The sequence below is a fragment of the Orcinus orca genome, chromosome 9, assembly GCF_937001465.1.
Source record: "Orcinus orca chromosome 9, mOrcOrc1.1, whole genome shotgun sequence".
In the NCBI taxonomy this organism is placed as follows: Eukaryota; Metazoa; Chordata; class Mammalia; order Artiodactyla; family Delphinidae; genus Orcinus; species Orcinus orca.
Genome location: NC_064567.1, coordinates 24,992,875 through 25,016,311, shown reverse-complemented (window position 1 = coordinate 25,016,311; position 23,437 = coordinate 24,992,875). Strand labels below are relative to the sequence as shown.

Below are 23,437 nucleotides of genomic sequence, written 5' to 3'. Positions count from 1 at the left end.
TATGACCTCTCTTCACAAACTAATTCACTCTTTTCTGAGAGTTGATTCTCTCTGTTTCAGTAAAGCTAGCATGGCTATGTAGTTATAAACGATCATAATCATGCATGAGAAATAATTCTTACAAATCGTTTTGATATATTTTATGAGCAATAACACAATAATAAACATAAAACTTTTCATGCACCGTAAATGTACATGAAAGAGCTTGAGATTCAACATAAAGTTTTATAATAAATATATATAGAGAGAGAGGTGTGTGTGTGTGTATATAATTATTTTAGGTATCTTCATATTATATATTAATGCACATATTTTTCAACCATTGAACTTTGTTATTTAAATCCTTAATCATAAGAATATAGTAAGCAGTCTGGCATTCATAAAAGTCAGATAAAAAGTAGCTTCCCTATTTTAACCCATATCAAATTTTCTTTGTTGTGTTTAATTATTTTATTTCACAGAGGTCCACTGTCAAAAGGGCTTTTGCCAAGAAGCAAATGATTTTCAGATTGGCATCAATAACCCACAGAGTTATCAAAGCTTTGTTTCCATAAGTTTGGGTTGCAGGACAAGGGATAGGGTTTCATCAGGCTGCTACATGTAGTAAGGTGTAGATACGTGGTCTTACGAAGTACAACCATAATTGCAAATATGAGCTGTCTTTGTGCATTACTGAAAGCGGAACTGTGACAATTACCAGGAAGTCATTATGGAGACAATAAATCATAAATATCCTAGTTTCCTTATTTCTCATTATCTGCTTCTTTTCTGAGAACTATGGTGACTGGTGCTGCATAAACATAGCACTTCAGGGGCTATATTTGGACATACAGAGGTGAAAAATGTATTAAAAACACCAAATTGATGTCTTTCGAATGGGTTCAAACACAAGAAAGCACATACACACGTGGCAAACACACACAGGCAAGAATAATCTCTCTCCCCACCCTCATGTATGTCATAAGAGTTTACCTTCCAGCTAGGATAAGCTGTAGCTAGGAAATGAAAGTATTCATTTACGAAATGAACTCAGCCCTCACAGTGTTATGGTAGCTTTGAGAATCAAGAAGAGGAGGTACTTTTACTAGAGGAAAGAGTGAAATACACATTAGAACAATATAACAGTAGAAGAGTATGTTTCTGGTTTATTAGACACATTTTAAAAGCACCTCACTGCCTACAGGGGAAACACTGCTGCTGTAGTGATTCCTCGGCCACTCAGTTCCTGTGAACAGTCCAATGTTACAGATGTATGAGAGAATGTATTATGAACATTAATGTTCATGTATGAAGGAACTCTGATCCTTAGCTGCGACCACAGAGCACACTCCTTGTCTGTCTAGACCAGAAGGAGCCGGCGTGCATAGATATAGCACCACAGGCTGTTAAATTTTGAAATGGTTCCTTACCCCGTGGTAGGCAGATGCTTCTCCAACCACTCCTGTGCCCTCCTCACGCAGCCACTGCCTGCCCTATGCCCTGTGACTTCCCGGGCCTCCCTATCCGTCAAGTTCAGGACGGGCTTCCTGCTCTGGAGCCCCTTATGCTTAGTGGGTGCTGGTAACAGACAGCGCCCCCCAGTGTCCCCAAAGACCCCTTCCCTCGGATAGCCCCTCTGGAGGGCTGCCTGCCAGCTAGACTCATCTGACAGAGCTTCTCCTCCTGCTGTTATCCCACGTGCCAGCCCCACCTGGTCCCAGCAGGAGGAGACAGAGCCCCGGGTGGCGGACACAGCATGACACTGGGCAGGCAGATGACCAACTGCCTTTGGCACCAGCCCCAGGCCCTGCGACCTCGCTGCCCCGCGACCTCGCTTCCAGTTGGGCTCTCTAAGTTCTCCTCACGTGGCCACTTGTAGGAACTGCAATATCTGTGGGCCTTGGGCCTTCATGGCTCTCCAGGGGGACAGGGACAGCTGGCAGCCCTAAGGGCTGTTAAAAAACTGAACATCTCTTTGGGGTACATTAACTTTCTCTGATGATGTGATTCAGAGAGGTAATGCAAGTACAGATCATGATTGACTTCCATCCAGCAGACAGAGCTGCAAGATCTCAACTTATGATGGAGCAAAGGTGAAGCACACTTATTAAGCACCGACTTTGTCATTCATGGCACAGGTTGTCACCCCTCCCCCCAAAACACACACATACACACACATACACACACACTGTACAAAGGTTTGAACAACTGAGCCTTTCAGAAAAGTATAAAGTTTCCCTAAATGTATATTTAGTCACTTAAAAGAAAATGAGATCTTTCATTAAATCCCTGCAGAGAGTAAATATCTCTACAGACATTTAAGACTTCTCATAACATTTTAAAGTTGAAGAAGGATCAAATCACACATTTTCTGAAAACTTATTTACAAGAAGATCAATTCTAACAAATGTTATATCACTTAAAAGTAAAGCGTCTCTCCTTGAGAACAATATACATAAAGTATATGTTTATATTGATACTTGCTTTTAGATGAAGCTGATTGGTCCAGTGCCCAATGATTTTGTATTCTGTACTTTTGTTGGTTATTTGATACTGGAAGATATCATAACGACCAGGAGCGTCTCCATTTTCATTAAAAGTGACCGGTGTCCCAGCACTACCTATAAATGTTTAGGAAACAATGTTAACTTTTCAGTGAGATAGACCACTGGGCTTATTTCTCTCTAAGAAAAGAATGGTAGATAAAAAAATATTGTGCATAGTAAGAGATATGCAGCTAGTAATCCATACAAGGTCATTCTTGGTAGCATAATATCTCTGACATGAAAAGAAGCCCAGACATACTTTCAGGAAGAAGACGTGCTTCGTTACGCACGTTAGAAAGTAAATGATGAGAATCCAAGTTAGGCGACAAACGTAACAGTTAAGTAAATAGAAGTTGATAGGCTGGACAGCCAATAGTGGCTACGGAGAATGGCAGTTAATAGAGAAGAGTGTAAACGCCTTGAAGCGTAACAGCTATAGTACAATATGAACTATGAACAGCAATTCAACATGTGGCAGGAGAACGTCGCAGCCAGATTCCCTAGAGTTTTACGTTATTCTGACTTGAACTCCACTCTGAAGCAATTGCCGTAATCAAAGCCTCTTCTAAGCCTCTGCTTTGGCTACCTCTGCCCAAGAGTCTATCCATGTGGGCTACGTTTAGGATCCTCTCAGTGGGTGAGGCAGTGGTCGCTGGGAAGTCCCAACTCCGCTCAGATCATAAAAGTTCCCTCAATTCACTGTGATAGTGCAGTACTGGAGGGGCAGCAGGATGCAAGAAATGTCATCTTTTCTAACCTTCCATTTCTCCCAGAAGCTTTCATCTTTTTCTCTTACCAGCTTCTGCTCACTTTTACTTTCTCTCTCATTAACTTTTACATAATCACAGGTTTTAAGAGTAGAAAGGGATCACTACCCGCAATGTTTTCTTGTTCCATCTATAGCCTCACTTTCTATATAGAATTTCCTTTTCTCTACTAGCCTTTGGAGGCTGCCCACAGCCCACACCTTCATCTTCTTGCCTTACTCTTTACTGTCTCGACAAATTCGCCTAACATCAATCCCTTTTCTTTGTGCCAATCTTCTCTCTGCAGGTTCCCTTCCCTGAATTTCTTCTCACCGTATACCGGATTTAATTTCTATACTATACTAGAAACTGTCCCCTTCTTGCTATCTCTTTTCTATATTTTACTCCCCCAAAATATATACTACTAATAGTTATACATGTCAGCTCTATATATTTCCATCTTATAATGAGTTCCTTATTCTACCTGCGGAGTTTTAAACTAAAACCAATAATCACAAAAGTCTAAAACATTCCTCTTTGGAATCTTCCTAAAATTTGAATGCAGTGTGAAGTCTCTGATGAGCTGCCTGGTATCTGCAAACAACTGCTAAGGACACAAGAGATAGCACAGCATGGAGAAAAGAGCACTGTTTTGAGAGTCAAGAGCTGCACATTCATGCTCACTTGGCTTCTGCATTTATTTTCACAACTTATGTACTCTCTTTACTTGTCACATAGGGACTTAAAAAATAAAGATGAACATATTTTTAAGTCTCAAAAGATCTATATGCATTTAAATTATTATTATTAGTTCACATGGGAAATGACTTTATATATAAGTCAAGAAAGAAATAGGGAATTAGAGAAAAAAATAGGAGCTCTCCAATCAACCACTATCTTAACTACTCCTTAGATACTCAAGTGGAAACCCACGTGCTATAACGGATCAAAACCTTTTCTAACTCCAAGTGAATGTGAGTAGGTTAACTTTTAAATCCTCAGATTCCTCATCTGCAAAATGGGAGTAATAATAACACTCACAGAGTTGCTATGAAAATTAAACAAATAGTTGCAAAGAACAATGCCGGTGGTAATTAAATATTATGATGATGATGATGATTATTCACCCCATATGTATTCTCAGTACATACCAATGTAGAGTAATAGACAGGATATTAAACATTCTTTTAAGTAATATCTAGACATAGGATTATGGAAATTCAATGGGTAAGAGATTACTGGATGGAAAAATACACATCAGTTATGAATTTCACATTAACATCATCAACAAGTCCTGACATTTACATACCATTTCAAAATTCTGATGTCATATACTCCATGAATAAAGTATTATTTACTTTTGTCTAACTAAATTCCCCAATATTGTCATACTCCTCACTGAATGGCTCCGTATCTCCTACGACAGCATCCCGATCTTTTTTACCATAATGATACCCAGGCTAGGAGAATGTCACTTGTGTAACACATTCTCATGAATGTACTCTGAGTTATATATAATTCGTAGTGTGCTAGCTGTTTCTATCTCTCTTTTCTCCAACTCAAGAAGGTATACTGGGAAGGAAGCTAATGAGAGCTGTATTACCACAAACATAATTGTCCAACTTGGATACTTCAATATAATTATTAATAGCAAGTTACACTAAATTTGGCATTGCACCAAGAGGCAATATACTAAAGCATACATACTATATAAAAGTATAATACACTAGAAATGTGGGTTTGGGGGCCAGGTCATCGCACTTCTTAGATGATCTCAGGTGAGGTACTTGATCTGTCTGTCCCTCACTTGGCTCATTTTTAAAATGGGCTAATTGTAATTCCCATCTCAGAGGGATATGAGGATTCAGTGAATCAACATACAGAAACCTTTCAGTAAACAGTAAGCATTATATAAATATTAACTCTTATTTCCCTTATTGTTTTATGGCAGTGCTGTGTTTGAGATCCAGGGTCTATATGAGAGCATAAGGACTTCTCAGTGAGCATGTATGGCTTTTCTGGAGTCACCCTTTCTAACCCTTGCTCTCCTCTACTAACACAAAGCCAAATATACCTAAAATCCAGTTCTTTAAATTCACCATGCACTTTCTCACGATCCTGTTTCGCATGTTATTTTCTATAAGTTCGCTTCCTCCTTTATCCTAACCTTTCTTCTCTATATAATTCCTTCAAGATGTGTCTTAAAGGCACACCTATAAGGATCCTTATCTTCTAAATCTGGAGCAGGGACCCAAGTGCCTCTTCGTGTCCTGTCCTTCTCTATCATGGCACTCACTGCTCTCTGTACACTTGTACTATCCATCCCCATTCCTGATCAAAACATTCATTCAACAGATATTTATTGAGAGCCTATTACGTGCTCAATACTGGTTGGACCCTCTGCCTTCCTCACAAGACCGTGGTCTCCTTAATAAAGGCAGAGTGCATTTCTTATCTTTGTGGGCACGGCACCAAAGACTGCTTGATATTGAGTGTGCCATCAATAAATTACAGTAGAGCATGAAAGAGGCACCCACGAACGATTCCAAGCAAATCCACATTCAGCTTCTTCATAGCATTATGAACTTCACTTCTATCAGCTCTCATCTTTTATGTTCACAAATGAAGGGACCAAATCAGTCCCTTTTACACTGTTATCAGTGTGATGTTAGAAACCACTCTTGCGACTTGTTTTAGTAATCTGATTTCTGATCTTGGGCTAGGCTTGCAGTTGAATTACTTCAACCCTTTCAGCAAAGAACTGATTCAATTGCATATTGGCTTATCTCAAATAATTGCCCTGGTACTGTGGTCTATGTAACAAAGAACACCCTTGAGTAACCATGAGAGGCTATGTCGTTTATTAATTTCAACAAGTAGAAATTTGAATGATCACCCTTTGTACTGAAACTGGGCACCCTGAAAAACAGAATTAAGTGGCATTTTGTCCAGAAAAAAAATTGAAATGACAAACGTCTCGATATATCCATCAATGTACTATGGTTTACTAACAACACAAGTAAGAAATATATTTTGTTAGGCTAAATTTATATATATATATATATATATATATATATATATATATATATATATATATATATAGTAAATTACGCTCCAGCAAGTTTTCTTGTGCTTCCTTCCATCCTAGACTTTAGTTATTTCAGAAATTTTGAAGTGCACTAATTTTTTACATACTCTTTAATCAATGTGGGTTAGTGGAGAAATGGAAACAAACAACACGGAGGTGGAGGTAACTTTTACTAGTCAGATACTGCTCTCAGAGTCCATATATCACTTTGGATATTTTCTGTTCGATATGAAATGCATGGAAAAAACTGTATTTTCGTTACTAGGCATGCCAAGCACTCCAACGTGCTTTTGTAGTAAAAATGACCTATTCAATGAAGATTTTATTTGAAAATATTGGCTCTGTTGAATATTGTTCTGGGGAAGATTATGAGCTTGGGATTCAGGGACTGGCATTTGCTTTCTGGCTCTGCCAGTTCCCTGTGTAATCTGGGCAAGTTACTCTCCAAAAACCTGTTTTGTCAACTGTCAAGAGAACATTATAACCCCAACCTCCCTGGGCTATTACAAGGGCTGCATGAGACGATGCACGTGAAGCACTTAGTATGTGACTGGCACACAACAGGTGTGCAATATGTGAAAACTATCGTCATCATTAGCCATTCTCTGCCTACACTTATGCTCCCTTGATCTACATGTTCTTGTTTCCACAATGCAAAAGGCAATGCAAGAGTAATTCATTCACCTTTATGTGCAAATATTAGATATAAATATATTTATAAGTATAAGCCACTCAGTGTATTGTCATGTTTATTACTTTCATTTCTCTTTCTTGCTACAAAACTATCCCTTTTCCTTCTCATAACCACCTGTGCTATTGGGTAAGCAGGAAAAAATAAGAAAGGTAAAAATACAATCAGTTAATTTAGTCATTTTTAGCACCCTTAAAAGCAGAATGAATATATGAGACTGAAGTCATTGACCAAATGCCATAGGAAATAGCAACTTTCATCAGAATCCACTTCCCCCACTTCTGGATGACTAACTGTTTCATGTCGCACACATCCAACATTTTCTTCCCCGTCGCTTCAGCTTGTCTCAGACTTTCTCACGGAGGAAAAGCAGCAATAGGACAAAGACCCCCTCCTCACTCCCCAACAAAACCTACAGCCTACCTGCATCTATGCTCATATGATCGCTTCCCTCCTGCTGAAACACACGTCCCTCATCCAGTCAAAGGCGTATTCCTCCTCTAGTGCTAGGACCCCCCTTCACTCTCACTCTCTGTGCACTTTGTCTCACAGTTATCTTCTTTCTTTACATCAGCAGATTTAGACTGTCTGCAGTGGTCCCTTCAGTTTACAACTGAGTTCTCATAGCTCTCATCTTAAAAAAAAAAAAAAAGCAAGCAAGCAAATCCCATTACTAACCTTACTGCCTCATTTATCTACTCTCCTTAGCAGTAAAATAAAACTTTTTGAGTGAGCTGTCCTCACTCTGTCTGTTTTCTTATTTCCCATTAACACATCAGACCATGTTAATTCGAAATGTAACTTCATACCTCCACTGATGAGTCTCAAATGTATACACCTAGCCCTGAGTGCAGACTTACCAATTAACTGTATCTCCACTTGGTTGTTTGATCACCATCTTACACTTTACATATCCAGACACAACAGTCCTCACTCAAAACACGTTCCCCACAGTCTTTTTCCTCTTAGTAAGGAGCTGAGGGCTGTCTATCCGTTCAATCAATTCAAAAACCTAAGTTAAAACCCCACATATAAGTGTAAAACACAGTGAACATAAACTATGGACTTTAGCTAATAGCAATGTATATCAATATTGGTTCATTAATTGTAACGAATGTACTACATTAATACAAAACATTAATAACTGGAGAAACTGTGTGTGTGGAAGTGTGGAACATGGGAACCTTCTGTACTATCTGCTCAATTTTTCTGTAAATATAAAGTTGTTCTTCAAAGAAGTTTTAAAAAGTAAAAGAAATAAGAAAATTATTTTCATTAAAGCATTTGTGTAACCCAATATATGCAAAGCATTATGACATCAAAATATAAACAATATACAAACATTAATGAGATACTTTATACTTTTTTATATATCACATCTTCAAACTCCTGTGTATACCTTAGATTCACAGATAATTGCTATTTGGACTAGCTGTATTTCAAAGCTCAATAGCCACATCCCTATTTAATAGTGCAGGCCTAAAAGACTAATGATTTCAGCAGTTATTGCTCTAACCCTCCAGTCACTGGGGAAGAAGTCCATGGCTGAGCCTTTCTGATCTGGCCTTCACTTCAATTTCAGCTGGACCGACTCCCCACCCCCGCCTTCAATAGTTTCTCCCCTAAAAAGGTGTGGATTCATCCAAGTCTGACCCATGGCTCAGTGGAGGCCAGAACTGGAGATAAGATCCTAAAATAAAATTCAAATTGCCCCAGTGGTAAAAACAAACAAACAGCCCACATCTAAGACATTAACGGGTCCTGTCGCCAAAACACATCCAGAATTTCCCCATTCTCTCCATTTCCTCTTCTCTGCACTGGTCCAAGCTACTGTGATCTCTCCCTGAACTCCTAGCCCATATCTATGTTCACAGTGGTAACAACAATCCACTCTCCGTCCTGCGGCCAGAGTGATACTGTGAAACGCACATCAAGTCAGACGGCTCCTCTCCCTAAAATCATGCAGTGGCTTCCCATTTCACTAAAATAAAACATGAAGTGTTTATCCACGGCCCTTAAGGCCTTGTTAATTCTCCAGTCACTTGTTTCTATACTTCATCCACCCTGGGATCCTTCCGTTCCTCAAACACATGACGTTTGCTCTATTTCAGTATTTTGGTGTTTCTTGTTCTCTCTCTCCTTCTCACTTTCTCCAATGCTCTTCCCACCTGGATCTTTGCATGGCCGGGCTCCTTCTCGTCATTTAACACACACACACTACTAAATATAAAATAGATAACGAACCTACTGCATAGAAATAGAAAGGACCTACTGCATAGCACAGGGAACTATACTCGATATTTTGTAATAACCTATAAGGGAAAAGAATCTGAAATGGTTTTCTTTATCTGATTATTTTAGTGTGTGAAACAAATAGGACAAGGAATGCAGCTGAATGGCATTTCTAATTCTCTCAGCCAACCCTCCTTCTTGATTTCTCCATCCAGAAACTGAACTGACGGGCTTCCCCGGTGGCGCAGTGGTTGAGAGTCCGCCTGCCGATGCAGGGGACACGGGTTCGTGCCCCGGTCCGGGAAGATCCCACATGCCGCGGAGCAGCTGGGCCCGTGAGCCATGGATGCTGAGAAGAAACTGAACTGACAATTGTACTTTCTCTTCCTGAAATGTCTTTATGATCTTGCCTTAAAGGTGTTTTAAGAATGAAAAGTGTCATTATCAGGAATGAATAGCACAATTTGAGAAGTAGAAATACAACCTTTAATTGTACTGATGGTACTCAAATAAGCTAATTGAATGTTTAAAATAAGAAAAAATCCATTATTTAGTGATGCACATTTCAGGGAAGCAGATGAATTAAGAGGTTTAAATAAAATCTCTTATAAGAAAAGTGACTGAAGAGATGATAAAAATATCAAATGTTTATTTAAAGGAAAGAAATGCGAAAGAATATGTAATAATTAGGCGATATTAAGTAATACATTTTAAGGGGAATTTGGGAACAAACCGAAATGTGTTGCAATCCTCGGATCTCAGTATATTTTCATTTCCTGACAGAAAACCTCTCTTTATCTAGAGCAAGTTAAGCCTTTTATTGTTTCCTTCGTGGGGGTATTTAATACCTAATAGATCTTTATTTGTATATATAACTTCCATTATAAGTTTTAATTAATCATTGTATTTCTAACAGTGCTACATTTATGAGTACATTTATGAAAGTGTGTGTGTGTGTGTGTGTGTGTGTGTGTGTGTGTGTACATATATTCTTGCGTTTTCAAATCTGCTGTGTACCAGGAGGAGGTCTCTGACTATCTAGTCCAATGTGTTGCTGGAAAAGAAAAAAAGATGCTTTTACCATCTAGATTTAAAATTGTCAAATTTATTAATTTTTATAATGAATGCTTACTAAGAAGTTTAAAATTTTGCTTTCAACATTCACATTTTTAATTTACCCACAGTTGACTTATGGTGTGAGGTCGGTATACAACTTCACCTTTTCCCTATATTATCATTTTATCAGCACTACTCCCCTTTTCTGAATGACTAGACAGATGCTTCTCTTTTATACCTGTTACATAGAGAATGTGTCTTTTTCTGGCCTTTCCCTCCTATTCCATTAATTCATTTGTCTCTCTTTGACCCAACATCATACTGTATAAATTACTAAAGTTCCATAATAAGACTGATAATGGTATGGCAAGTCCCCACTCCCTATTCTTCTTTCTCAGAAGTATTCTGACTTGTCTTTGCTTTAGACTCTTCTGTATACAATGTAGAAACATCTTTTTAAGTTCCCTGAACAATCCTATTTAGATTATGATTGGAAAAATATATAATATCTATAAATCAATTGGGGAAGATTTGATACCTTTATAATATCTTCCTATCCATGAGCATAAGTTGTCTCTTGGTTGTTTGGATCTTCTTCTGCAAGATCTAATGTAGTCTTATAATTTTCTTTCCACAGCACTTAACCATTTTTTGTAGACTTACTCCTAGGTAATTAATATTCTCTAATGCCATTGTAAATGGTGGCCTAAATTATATTATCTACTACTCTGCTGCTAGTATAGAGAATTCAGCTGAAGGTTGTTTTTTTGCTTGTTTGCTTTTGTTTTGTTTTGTTTTGTTTTACTCTTTTATCCAGTCCAGAGGTGATTCTATCACCCAGGGGTATTTAGAAATGTATGGAGACATTTTTGGATTTTGCCGCTGGGGGAGTGCAACTACTGGTGACTTGTGGAAGAGGCCGGGGTGCTACTAAACATTCTACAATGCACAGGACATCCACCTCCAATAAAGAATTATCTAGTTCAAAATGTCAGTAGTTTTAAGGTTGAAAAACCCTTGTGAAACTCTTTTTATTATACTTAAGAGTTTATCTCTATAAATTCTTAAAACTTCTTTAATTTCTATGTAAAGAATCATGTTAACTGCAAATAATTACAATTTCATTTTATCCTTAACAATTCTTATGCCTCCAATCTTTTTCTTTCTTCCTTTTTTATTGCACTATCTAGGACCTTCAATGCAATTTTGACATGAAGTGGCAATAGTGCACATTCTTATACTTCTTCTAACCTTTAAAGAATATTTCCCACATTCTTCATTTAGGATTATGTTTGACCTAGGCATTTTATAGGTGTTTCTTATCAATTTAAGAAAGTCCCTTTTATCCTACATGTACTAGATTTTTTTTATCATGAGTATATTTTGTGTTAGCAATGTATTTTATACATCTTTTGAGACAAAATATTGTTCTTTTAATCTGTTACTATGGTGAGTTACATTTATACATTTTTCAGTTATGTCATGGAAGCTTGGGATGGATTCAACTAGGTTTCAATATTTTTTGCACTGCTGGATTCCATCAGTTAATACTTTGTTTAGAATCTTTATATTCATACTCATAAGTGAGATGGAACTATAATTTTCTTTCTTATAATTTCCTTTTCGTTTTGGTTCCAGGGTTATACTGGCCACATAGAATAAATTGGAAAATAATCCTTTTTTTTTTCTTTTCTCTGCAAGAGTTTGTATAAAATTGTAATAATATCTTCCTTGAAAGTTTTATAGAACTCACCTGGAATTACCCCAGATACCATCAAGATACCATCAATTGAATAAATCAATTGTGGCATATGGAATATTTACACAATGGTATATTATACTGCAGTCAAAATGAATGAACTACAGAGACAGCCATAAATCTGGATGAATCTTAGCAATATAACATTAAGTGAAAAAAGAAAGTACCAAATATACATTTTACAAAGGTATAAATGATTAAAATTTAAAAAATTTGTGTGCTTTTTTGGGAATACATATGCGAGACAAATCTATTTTAAAAGGTAGGAATGTTGACTGTTTGGGAGTAATGTGAGAATGGGTTGGTGATGGAAATACATGTTTGGATACAGCTTTTTACCACAATTCTAGTTTTGAGGGACAGGGGAGTATTTTCATAGATGCTTATTACGTTCTTTGAAACAACCAAATAACTAAATAACTAATTAAATAGATGAAAATGGACCTTGCATAGAACAATTATGAGCATGTGTCACTAGCCAAGGAACCAAGAGGAGAAAAGAGAAAAAGAGAGACAGAGAGAAGGGAGAGAGGGAGGAAGAAAGGAAGTAAGGAAGCAGAATGAAGAAAAGGGAGGAAAAAATGAATAAAAAAAAGAAAAGAGAGCTATATTAAAAATTATAAAATAGCTCTGCTATTATGCCCTTGGAGAATACAAATACTCCCTGAGGGTCTATGAACCCAAACAAAATAGGTCACAAACAGAACAAGTCAAGCTTCTGTAAGAATTCCCAGTTTATAAAATATAATGTCTGGGATTAGAATTACATTATATTTTTAAGCCAAAAAGCTTAATTCACTTTTTATTATGAAGATTTCTCTGAAGAGTAAAATAAAGCTAAAAGTCACCTCTTACCAGTTGAGTTATTACTTCATTTCTTGCTCAATATCAGATTGTTCTTTTATCTTGGGTTATGCATGCCTTTGTAATAATTCATTGTTTGAAATATCATTAAACATACAGCCTTTCAATACGGTTTGGAATTAATATTTTGTTAATATTTGCAAAATTACAGTAAGCCAATCAAATACAGATAATTCTATAGGAACAAATGTCAAAGTGTCTAAAGAAATAAAATATCAAACTAGAGAGATCTACTCATTTCTGACAATAATTTATATATTGAATTAAAAAGGATACCAAATCATTTATTTATAATGGATCTGATTTTCTGTAATTACACAAACTGTCAATGTATATTATGCCACTGTGATAAATGTGACTTGTCTATGTTACCATGGTGGTTTGAGGTGTTTCTGTTCTACACTGCATGCATAACAATGTGGAGCATAATCAAAAGAAACACTGAAATATGTAAGTTAAAAAACCATCATAAATTTTTTTAAAAAGTGTAGTTTGACTTTCACATATCCCTTTTAGAGGCTGATCCATTAAATGGATTAAAACAATAACTGCTAAATAATATATTTTATTTCAAATATATATAAAATACTTACAAAAATTATTTTCTGCCAAAAATAAAATATGAATGATTACCATAAACTAGAACTCTCAATTCATATTCTCTGACCACTATTCAAGAATCTGAAATTTTTAACTAAAGCTTTAAAGAGAGTAAAATGTTAAAGCAAGACTAAGGAAGATAAACATCAAAAACTCCTAAAGATTTAGAAAAAACAATTAAGTACTCATGTTAATTAATCTTTGAGTCAAAGAGAAATAAAACTAAAATTATAGAGTACTATTTAACAGATACTAATATATTTCAAAACTAGAAGATATGGTCAAGCCTGTCCTCAGAGAGAAATTTAAAGAATTGAGGCTAAAAATCACATGAAAAGATGCTCAACATCACTAATTATTAAAGAAATGCAAATCAAAACTACAAGGAGGTATCACCTCACCGGTCAGAATGGCCATCATCAAAAAATCTACAAACAACAAATGCTGGAGAGGGTGTGGAGAAAAGAGAACCCTCCTACACTGTTGGTGGGAATGCAAACTGGTACAGCCACTATGGAGAACAGTATGGAGGTTCCTTTAAAAACTGAAAATAGAGCTACCATATGATCCAGCAATCCCACTCCTGGGCATATATCTGGAGAAAACCATAATTCAAAGAGATACATGCACCCCAGTGTTCATTGCAGCACTATTTATAATAGCCAGGACATGGAAGCAACCTAATGTCCATCAACAGAGGAATGTATAAAGATGTGGTACATATAAACAATGGAATATTACTCAGCCATAAAAAGAACAAAATAATGCCATTTGCAGCAACATGGATGGACCTAGAGATTCTCACACTGAGTGAAGTCAGACAGAGAAAGACAAATATCATATGATATCGCTTATATGTTGCATCTTAAAAAAGGCTACAAATGAACTTATCTACAAAACCAAAATAGAGTTACAGATGTAGAAAATAAACTATGGTTACCGGGGGGTAAGAGGGGGAGGGAGGGATAAACTGGAAGATTAGGATTGACACATACACACTACTATATATGAAATAGATAACTAATGAGAATCTGCTGTATAGCACAGGGAATGCTACTCAATACTCTGTAATGGCTTATGTGGGAAAAGAATCTAAAAAAGAGCAGATATATGTATCTGTATAACAAATTCTCCTTGCTGTACACCTGAAACTAACACAACATTGTAAATCAATTATACTCCAATAAAAATTTTTAAAAAAGAATTGACAGTTTTTATTGTTGCACACGACCTAGATGTATTTATAGAAAAAGATCTTTATAATCGTGAAATGATAAATGGCTTTTTAAGCATGACATCAAGTAAAAACTACTAAGGAAATAATCAATAATTTTAACAACATAAATTTTAAAGTTTCTGAATACCAAAAAAATTTATTTTTTTTAAATAAAAAATAGAAACAATGTAAACATATATCAATCAAGGCATGGATAAATAATGACACATCCATACAATGGAATATAATGATGTAGCCATTAAAATTATAATATAAATAGTTATTATTAATATGGAGAGATTCCATGGTATACTTTTACTTTAAGAAGGATTACACACACCCACTAGGATGGCTATATTTGTCAAAATGGAAATTAACAAGCGTTTTTGAGAATGTGGAGAAATTGGAACCTTCATATACTGCTGGTGGGAACGTAAAACAGTGTAGCCACTGTGGAAAAGGATTTGGTGATTCCTCAGAAAGTTTAACATAAAGTTACTGTATGATCCAGCAATTCCACTTCTTGGTATACACCCAAGAGAACTGAAAACATGTTCACATAAAAACTTGTACACACAGATTTATGGCAGCATTATTCGTAATAGCCAAATAGTGGAAACGATCCTAAAGACACTAAATGATGAATGGAAAAATGCAATATAATATATTCATACAATATTCAGCTTTAAGAAGAATCATATGTGCTACAATAGGCATGAACCTTGAAATCATTATGTTAAGTAAAGATGCCAGTCACAAAAGGTCATGTATGCTTCCATTTGTATGAAATATCCACAATAGCAAATCCATAGAGTCAGAAAGTAGATTAGTGCTTGTCAGGGGCTGGATGGGGGACAAAATGGGGAGGTTCTGTTAATAGGCATGGAGCTTCTTTCTGGGGTGATGAAAACATTCTGGAATTATAGTGATGATGGTTATACAACCCTATGGACAAGCTAAAAACTTCTAAATTGTATAATTTAAAATGATGAATTTTATGGTGTGTGAATTAGGTCTCAATTTTTTTTAAATTACAGGTTAACATATAACATTATCTCATTTTATACTATATATGTGTAATGTAGGTGGATGGATGGATAGATGGATGGATAATGGACATATGATAGATATAGATAGATAGATAGATAGATAGATAGATAGAAAGAATAGGATGTAAGTACATATTTTGAAAGATAAGCACCTAAAAAGTTATCTTTGGTCAGTGAAATGAAAACTGACCTACATTTTCTTCTTTATTATTTTCTCTATTTCCTGAAATAAATGTCTTATTTTTATTAAAAAACAAACAAAAACCAAAACCAAAAAACTGTGTTTTCTTTAAAATATAGTAAAGACCTGGAAGAAAAAAATAAGGTGTCTTTTGGTAAAATCTACACTTCATATCAATGGCTAAAACACACAGATATTAGCAGAGAGAGAAGTAGCTCTCAGAGTCTGTTGATAGCAATGTTCTCCCCTACACAACTGAGAAGTAATATGGGAGAGTCTGGTTAAGTTACTCTGATTCTGTAAAAAAAAAAAAATTGCAGTTCACCAACGAGTCCAGTGCAGGTCAGTCGGGTAGCTTATCTCTGAGAAGATCCCCAATAGTATTCCTGCATTTTTGTCTAAAAAATGTTAGCACCTGAAAAAAAAATGGAGGTGTATGTTGAATAATTAATGATAGCTAACACTGACGTTTCTGAAGATTTTGATGTTATACGCTTTGGGCCTGGGTCTGCAAATACTCGGAACTCTTGAATGACAAAATCTTTTTGGTTAAAATGAAAACAACTTTGTACTAAAACAAATGGTTGAGATAGTATTCATTACACTGATATTCTTGTATAATTTAATCTTAATTTTTGAAGACCTTTAAATAGCTAAAAACACATTTTTTTTCCTAAAAAGCATTAGGAATTCTTAAGCTCCATATCCAAAAAAATGTGTATTAAAATAATAACTTCCTTTTTAATAACTATGTGGTTCATAAGGAGTATCCATATTAACAAGGGATTTAAGTCTCCATTTTACAATTAGTTTAGTTTAGCCTTTACATCAATTACAAACGAACAATCAATTTCTCATATGTTCTAGTACATGTATCAAAAGTATAGGAAAGAATAACGCTATATGTTTTAAATCTATGTTTATAAAAATTTCCTGGTATAGTTATTGTAGTTTTGTATTGGAATGCTATATAGAAATTAGTTTTAATTAGGAAAAAACTTCTTGGTTCCATTTAAAAAGAGAAGTGGGTGTATTATTCATGATCATTAGAGAAACAATCTGTTGCCATTTTAAAGTTCTATTTTATGGAAACACACTGGGTTAAAAAACTAATTAAGGAATTAAGAGCAAATAGAAGTATTTTAAAGTGGTTCTAAATATGTCTGTGAACATAAAAAGTTAGTTCTCTGCCCAGGACATCAGCAGCTCTCTCTCTTTTTAACTGCTTCCCATTACCCAGGTCACAGCACCACAAAAAATATGTCCTAAGGAATATCTGACCCTACCTTGGGAATTTCTCTAGGCTTTGCCTATTTCCTCCTTTTCATTCATCAACTGAAGGGGTTTCCTAATTCCACAAGCTGTGAATGGTTTCTCATTTTCCTTGTTACCTTTGCATTTCAAAACTCAGCTCCAGACTATTTAATCTCAGTGTTGATTTAGACCCCTATAGGGATCTGCCTCTCATATTTGCTACTGACTACAAGCTCCAAATTAGTATCGCAGACTGCTTTCTAACCCAACCTAGTCCTTCTAGTCACCTAGAACCTGGCCCTCGTCAACTTTCTCCCCTTGGCCTTTCTGCCCTTCCAGGGCAATTGTACCTCATCGTTGTCTCCATTGACATCATCACCAACATCATCAACCAGCTTTGAGTCCTTAGTACTTGCTGAGCATTGTGGATATACACAAACATAAGGTTACCCTTTACTTAAGTTGATCCATGAGATCTTAGTGATTTTATCTTTCTTTAAAGCAGTGTTGTTAATGTTGACTTTTAATGATGGAATGTTAAATCATGAACATGAGCGGCAGGATCAGACATCTCTCCAAAGGGAGAAGGGTCTAGTGGTTGAAAGAGCAAAGCTTTGGAATCAATCATGCCATAGCTCATGGACCACTGAGAAAGTGTCACTGCGTATGTTCCCTCTTCTGCATGAGGTGAATATCACTTACATCATAAGGTAGCTGGAGGATTAAAAGATATAACATTTAAGAAAAAATCATATGTTAATAATTATCATAGACCCCATCCCTCAGTGCCATGTCTATAAAAAAGTAGAATAAATCAATAACTTTGTTCAACCAAAAAATTAATTAACTAAAAGTCTATTTCTCCCATTGATATAATCAATTAAGGGTGTAAAAAAATTAAACAAGGTGACATTTCATTTTTGTCAACATGAATTTCCATTTGAAAGGAGTTAATGCCTTATAGCTATTTATGTTCATAGTGGTGATTAATATCAAATTTCTGCATTTCACTCTATATTTAGCTAATTGAGAATTGATCTGTTGAATACCGCCAAAATTATGAAAATGTAATAATCAAAAACATTAAACCCAACTAACCCGTTACTCTGAGCTTTGAAGACCAAGCTTCATGGAGGTTTAATGTAATTATTTGTTTCTGTGCATGAAACTAAAATTTCAGTACAAAATATATTCTTTCAAAATTAAAATTTTACACCAGATAAACTCTGAGGAATATATTTTTTTATTTCCTGTTATGAATCTCACATTTAAAAAAATACTTTTACCTAAGAACTCTGGCATATCACTAGAATTAGCACAGTTAGTAAAGTAGCATGTCAACATGCATAATACATGTGATGTATGTGTTCATCACGTCACATACAGGGAGGAAAGTTGATCCCTTCATTGCACTGGATGACACTGGGATTACAGGGGCACCTTTCAGAGTTCTAAATTAATGTCATTCAGCTTAACCATGAGTTTTACTCACTCACTGTAATAATAACACGATTAAATCATTAATTTACTCCTCTACTCAAATAATATTAGACTTCCTAAATACAGACAAGCATTCACATATCATAAAGTCATAAAATCAGAGAGTCAAATAGTGGTTATTAGGGGTTAGGGGGATGGGGGAAATGGGGAGGTGTTGGTCAAAGAGTACAAAGTTTCAGTTATGCAAGATGAATAAGTTGTAGAAATCTAATGTATAACATATGGCATTTGGTTAACAATACTGCAAGAGTTGACTCTAATGTAAACTATGGACTTTAATTAATAATAATGTATCAATAATGGTTCATTAATTATAACACATATATCACATCAATGCAAAATGTTACTAATAGGCAAAACTGAGGGCCAGCAGGGAGAGGGGTAATAAATGGGGACTTCACTTTTTGCTCAATTTTCCTGTAAACCTAAAACTGCTCCAAAAAATAAAGTCTACAAAAATAGCATATAAAAAAAAAAAGAAGAAGTGGTACATATATACAATGGAATATTACTCAGTCATAAAAAAAAGAATGAAATAATGCCATTTGCAGCAACATGGATGGACCTAGATATTGTCATACTGAGTGAATAAGTCAGAGAAGGACAGATATCATGATATCACTTATATGTGGAATCTAAAAAAATCGTACATGTGAACTTATTTACAAAACAGAAATAGAGTTACAGATGTAGAAAACAATCTTATGGTTACCAGGAGGAAAGGGAGGGAGGGATAAATGGGAGATTGGAATCGACACATACACACTACTGTATATAAAATAGATAACTAATATGGACCAACTGTATAGCACAGGGAACTCTACTCAGTACTCTGTAATGACCTATATGGGAAAAGAATCTAAAAAAGAGTGGATATATGTATATGTATAACGGATTCACTTTGTTGTACAGCAGAAACTAACACAACATCGTAAATCAACTATACTTCAGTAACAATTTAAAAACAGTACTGCATTATATGCTTGAACATCTGCTCAGAGCGTAGCTCCTATAAATCCTCTTACCACACAAACAAAATAATTTTGCAAAAAGTATAAATAAATAAAAAGGGCAAGAGGAAACTTTTGGAGGTAATGAATAAATTTATGGCCTCGAGTGTGGTGTGGTTTCACTAGTATATACTTATCTCTAAACTCATTAAGCGGTATACATTAAATATGTACAGCTTTTTGTTTTGTATGTCAATCACACCTCAATAAAGTGGTTTTTAAAAATTCACTACCAAAACCATAAACATTCCTCTTTTAGAAAAGCTGGATATCCCAGATTAATGGTGATAGCTCTCCAAATTTTTTTTAATTCATAAGATGAAGTTCTAAATGTTCCCAAACAAATGTCTGAAAATAGTAATAACAAAAATATTATTTGGAATTTTCATGAAGCTCTGTTTTTCTTCCTTTGAAATTGCTGAATGTTTTATGCTTTCTTATTTAAATGTCTTCAGATACTGAACTCTCAGAAGTTTATAGAAGCACTACACTTTATGACTAAAAAACCCTCAGAAACTTATGTAAAATATATATTTTGTATTTTGTAGTCCTGAGAATAGCCTAGGAGAATACTGTATATAATAGATACTAGACAGCAAGACCCTGCAAGTCTCATATCTGAAGAAAAACAAAATCAGAAGCCATACTTCTGGTCTGGTTTTTCTTTTCAGTCATCTGAAAGCCTGTAGAAATTCTATCTATATCTGTTAGCTACCCCATAATTAATTAATTTGTTCTTATACCCTAATTAAGTTCAAATACAAAATGGGAAGTTAGAAAAAATAACAAAAGCACAATTGTGGAAAGTAGCTTTAAAAACTTGGATGCCTTTGTAATGACACATCTTTCTATTCATTTTTCATCACATTTAACTTTTGTCACACTAGTTTCTAAAGTTCCTCAGCTTCTCAGTGAAAATGAACTTATTGCAACAGTTATACCAGATCTAAAGGATAAGTTGTAATGTTACCTGGCAACAACGAATAATCAGATTGTCTCATTGAGGAAGGGGAAAAATTAGTGTTCACATTTTCTTGGTCCATAGTCTAGTCTGCTGAGTATACAGAAGGAAACTGTATCCAAGGGCCAACACCCAATAAGATATGCTCCATCTAGTCATTGCCTTTTCAAAACCAAGCTCATGTAATTGACCACCTTTATCATCGAAAATAGGAGGAAGCAGAATATTGTCAAATATCAGATGAAATGAGCTGAATATTAGTGTTGGAGAAAAATGCTGTTTCTATTTTTAACAAAATATTCATTATAGAGATATTCATATTTATTGTAAAAAATCTGGAAGTCAAGATAAGCAAAAGAAAGATAGAATAAAAAATGAATATTGGCCCATCATCCTACTATAATTTAGTGAAAATGGTTATTATTTGAACTACATTTTTTCCTATTATATCTACAGCTATCTATTAAAGAAACAATGATATAATACTATCTATGCAGTTTTAAATCCTTCCTTTTTCAATTAACAATAATTATGGAAAACTCTATATGTCAATATATAACGATCACTAATAATTTTATTGGCTATACATTTATTCTGTTTCTATATCTACCATATTTTACTTAACCAATTTCATAGTGGTGGATACTTATATCATTGCCAATTATTTGGTCATATAACAATATTGCCAAAAAAAATCTTATGCTTATTACTTTGTCTAATAGTCTGCTTTTAAAAAATTTCTTTATTTGGGCTTGCTGTGTCAAAGTGAACAAATATTTCAAATTCTGATGTGAGTAATCTCCTTCTAGGAATTTTACATCCAAATGGCAGTGCCTATGAATAATTGCTAATATTTATATAATATGAAAAAGCCTTAAGAATTATTCTAGGATGCAAACACACACACACACTTTTTTCTGTGGCCTATTTGTGTGCAGTGCTTAATGTTCACACAAATTACCCATGATATTTTTTCAAAAGCAGACGCTAATTTAGTGGGTCTGGGGTGGAGTCAAAATGTCTCCATCTGTAACATGTCTAACAAGCTCCCAGGTGATAACAGCCTTGCTGATCTGCATACCATGTTTTGAGTAGCAAAAGCTTACAGATTTAACAATGTATTGTTACAAGATAATCAGGAAAGTTTTCACCTCCACGTCTGCACATCACTGATGGTTAACCTAAATGCCACCGACTTCTAAGGGCTCTATAAAAGAGCTTTATGAAATGTTTATACCACCTGCAATAGTTAGTAAACAGGGTGCATGTGAAAATGCATTATTCTGGAGAGAACAAGTACTTTAATCTAAAATTCAAAGGGGTCATGACACCAAATAGCTTGTTGATGATTTTTTTATTCTGCCTTACGGACTGATAAAGGTGTGCTCCAAAATTCCATCTACGTGCCAGATCCCTCCTCCCAAGGTCTTTCCCAAAGAAACACCACGGCCGTTGACTAGTCCACAATCATTGCAGCCTTCTCTCTCAGTGCATTTGTGTAGCACAGCACAGATAATCTAAAAAAAGGTATTTATTGGCTTAAGGAATAAATGAATTTTCAAAACATTTGGGATAATTAAAACTGCTCTTAAAGCAGCCCCCTGTGAAGCTGCTGTGAAACATAAGGATGTCAGCTCAATACTGTTGACTCGGAATTGCCATAATTGTTAACTGGCTTCTGGTTAAAGCATTAGCAACACGGTGTTGGAGAAGCCAAGCATTCCTGTATTTTTCAAATTGAGATGTCAGTCCTTTTGAGAATAGTGGGATGTATGATTTATCTCCCTGAGAGAAACACATTGTGAATTGAAAACCTATTTTTGAAACAGTCACAAAATTTGGGGGGAAAGAGGCTGTGATAACCAAAGAAAAAGAAAAAGAAAAACACAGTTCTTTAAGTATACATAATCAAATAAACTAAAATCTCTATGGAACAAAAATAAATAAGGACTCTTCTGGAGATGGATGGTGGGGAGAGTTGCACAGCTCTGCCAATGCAGTTAATGCCACTGTTCACTTAAAAATGATTAAAATGATACACTTTGTTATGTATATTTCACAATTTTAAACAAACAAAAGAATAAACAAATAAATAAAGACTTCAGATATTTCCAGATACCAAAAAACCAAAAAGCAAATACAATAACGGCTTAGAAACTGTTGCTTTGCTCAAAAATGCCTGTCTTTCCTTGTACAGAAAACTACAACATAGAACATTAATGTCTCTCTGAAACATGTGGCTAGAAAAGAAGCATTAGCCTGTTGTTTAAGCCAAATGTAATTTGGGTAATTGTGTTCTAGCTGCCTCAAAGTCCCCTAAAGTCTCTCATAATCTGTGTCACTTCTATGCTTAATCTGTTTACAGCAGTCCACGCTCTTTCAAGAGGTCATTACCATCTGCCCCTAAGGTGGCTGCATTTCAGCAGGAGGGGACATTATTCCTATTACAGAAGTACCCAACGTGAACAATTATCCCCCGGAAGGTTGATGATGCAAATTTACCTGGAAGCACCTGGGAAAGAAATGGGAAGTCTCCATAAAGACAGGTCATTGTGAGAAGTGATCAAATTAGCCCCCTGTTCTTCCTAACTCCTGAAGTTTGGTTTAATCAATACTCTTTCAGGATGGAAGTACAGTTTGTAAAAAATTTTAAAAGAGCATTTTATGTAAGACTTTTCTGTAACATGAGTACGTTTACTATTATA

General features: G+C 35.3%; 1 protein-coding gene across 3 annotated transcripts in view; it reads right to left on the bottom strand.

The window, feature by feature from the left end:
* The window catches only part of GRM8 (glutamate metabotropic receptor 8), a 775,007-nt gene that overhangs the window by 159,085 nt on the left and 592,485 nt on the right, over nucleotides 1–23,437 (bottom strand). For all 3 annotated transcript variants that reach the window (XM_049714479.1, XM_004265482.3, XM_049714478.1), the window contains exon 8: nucleotides 2,464–2,600. In XM_049714479.1, the coding sequence (XP_049570436.1) occupies nucleotides 2,464–2,600 (137 nt within the window). The remainder of the gene's footprint in view (nucleotides 1–2,463; nucleotides 2,601–23,437) is intronic.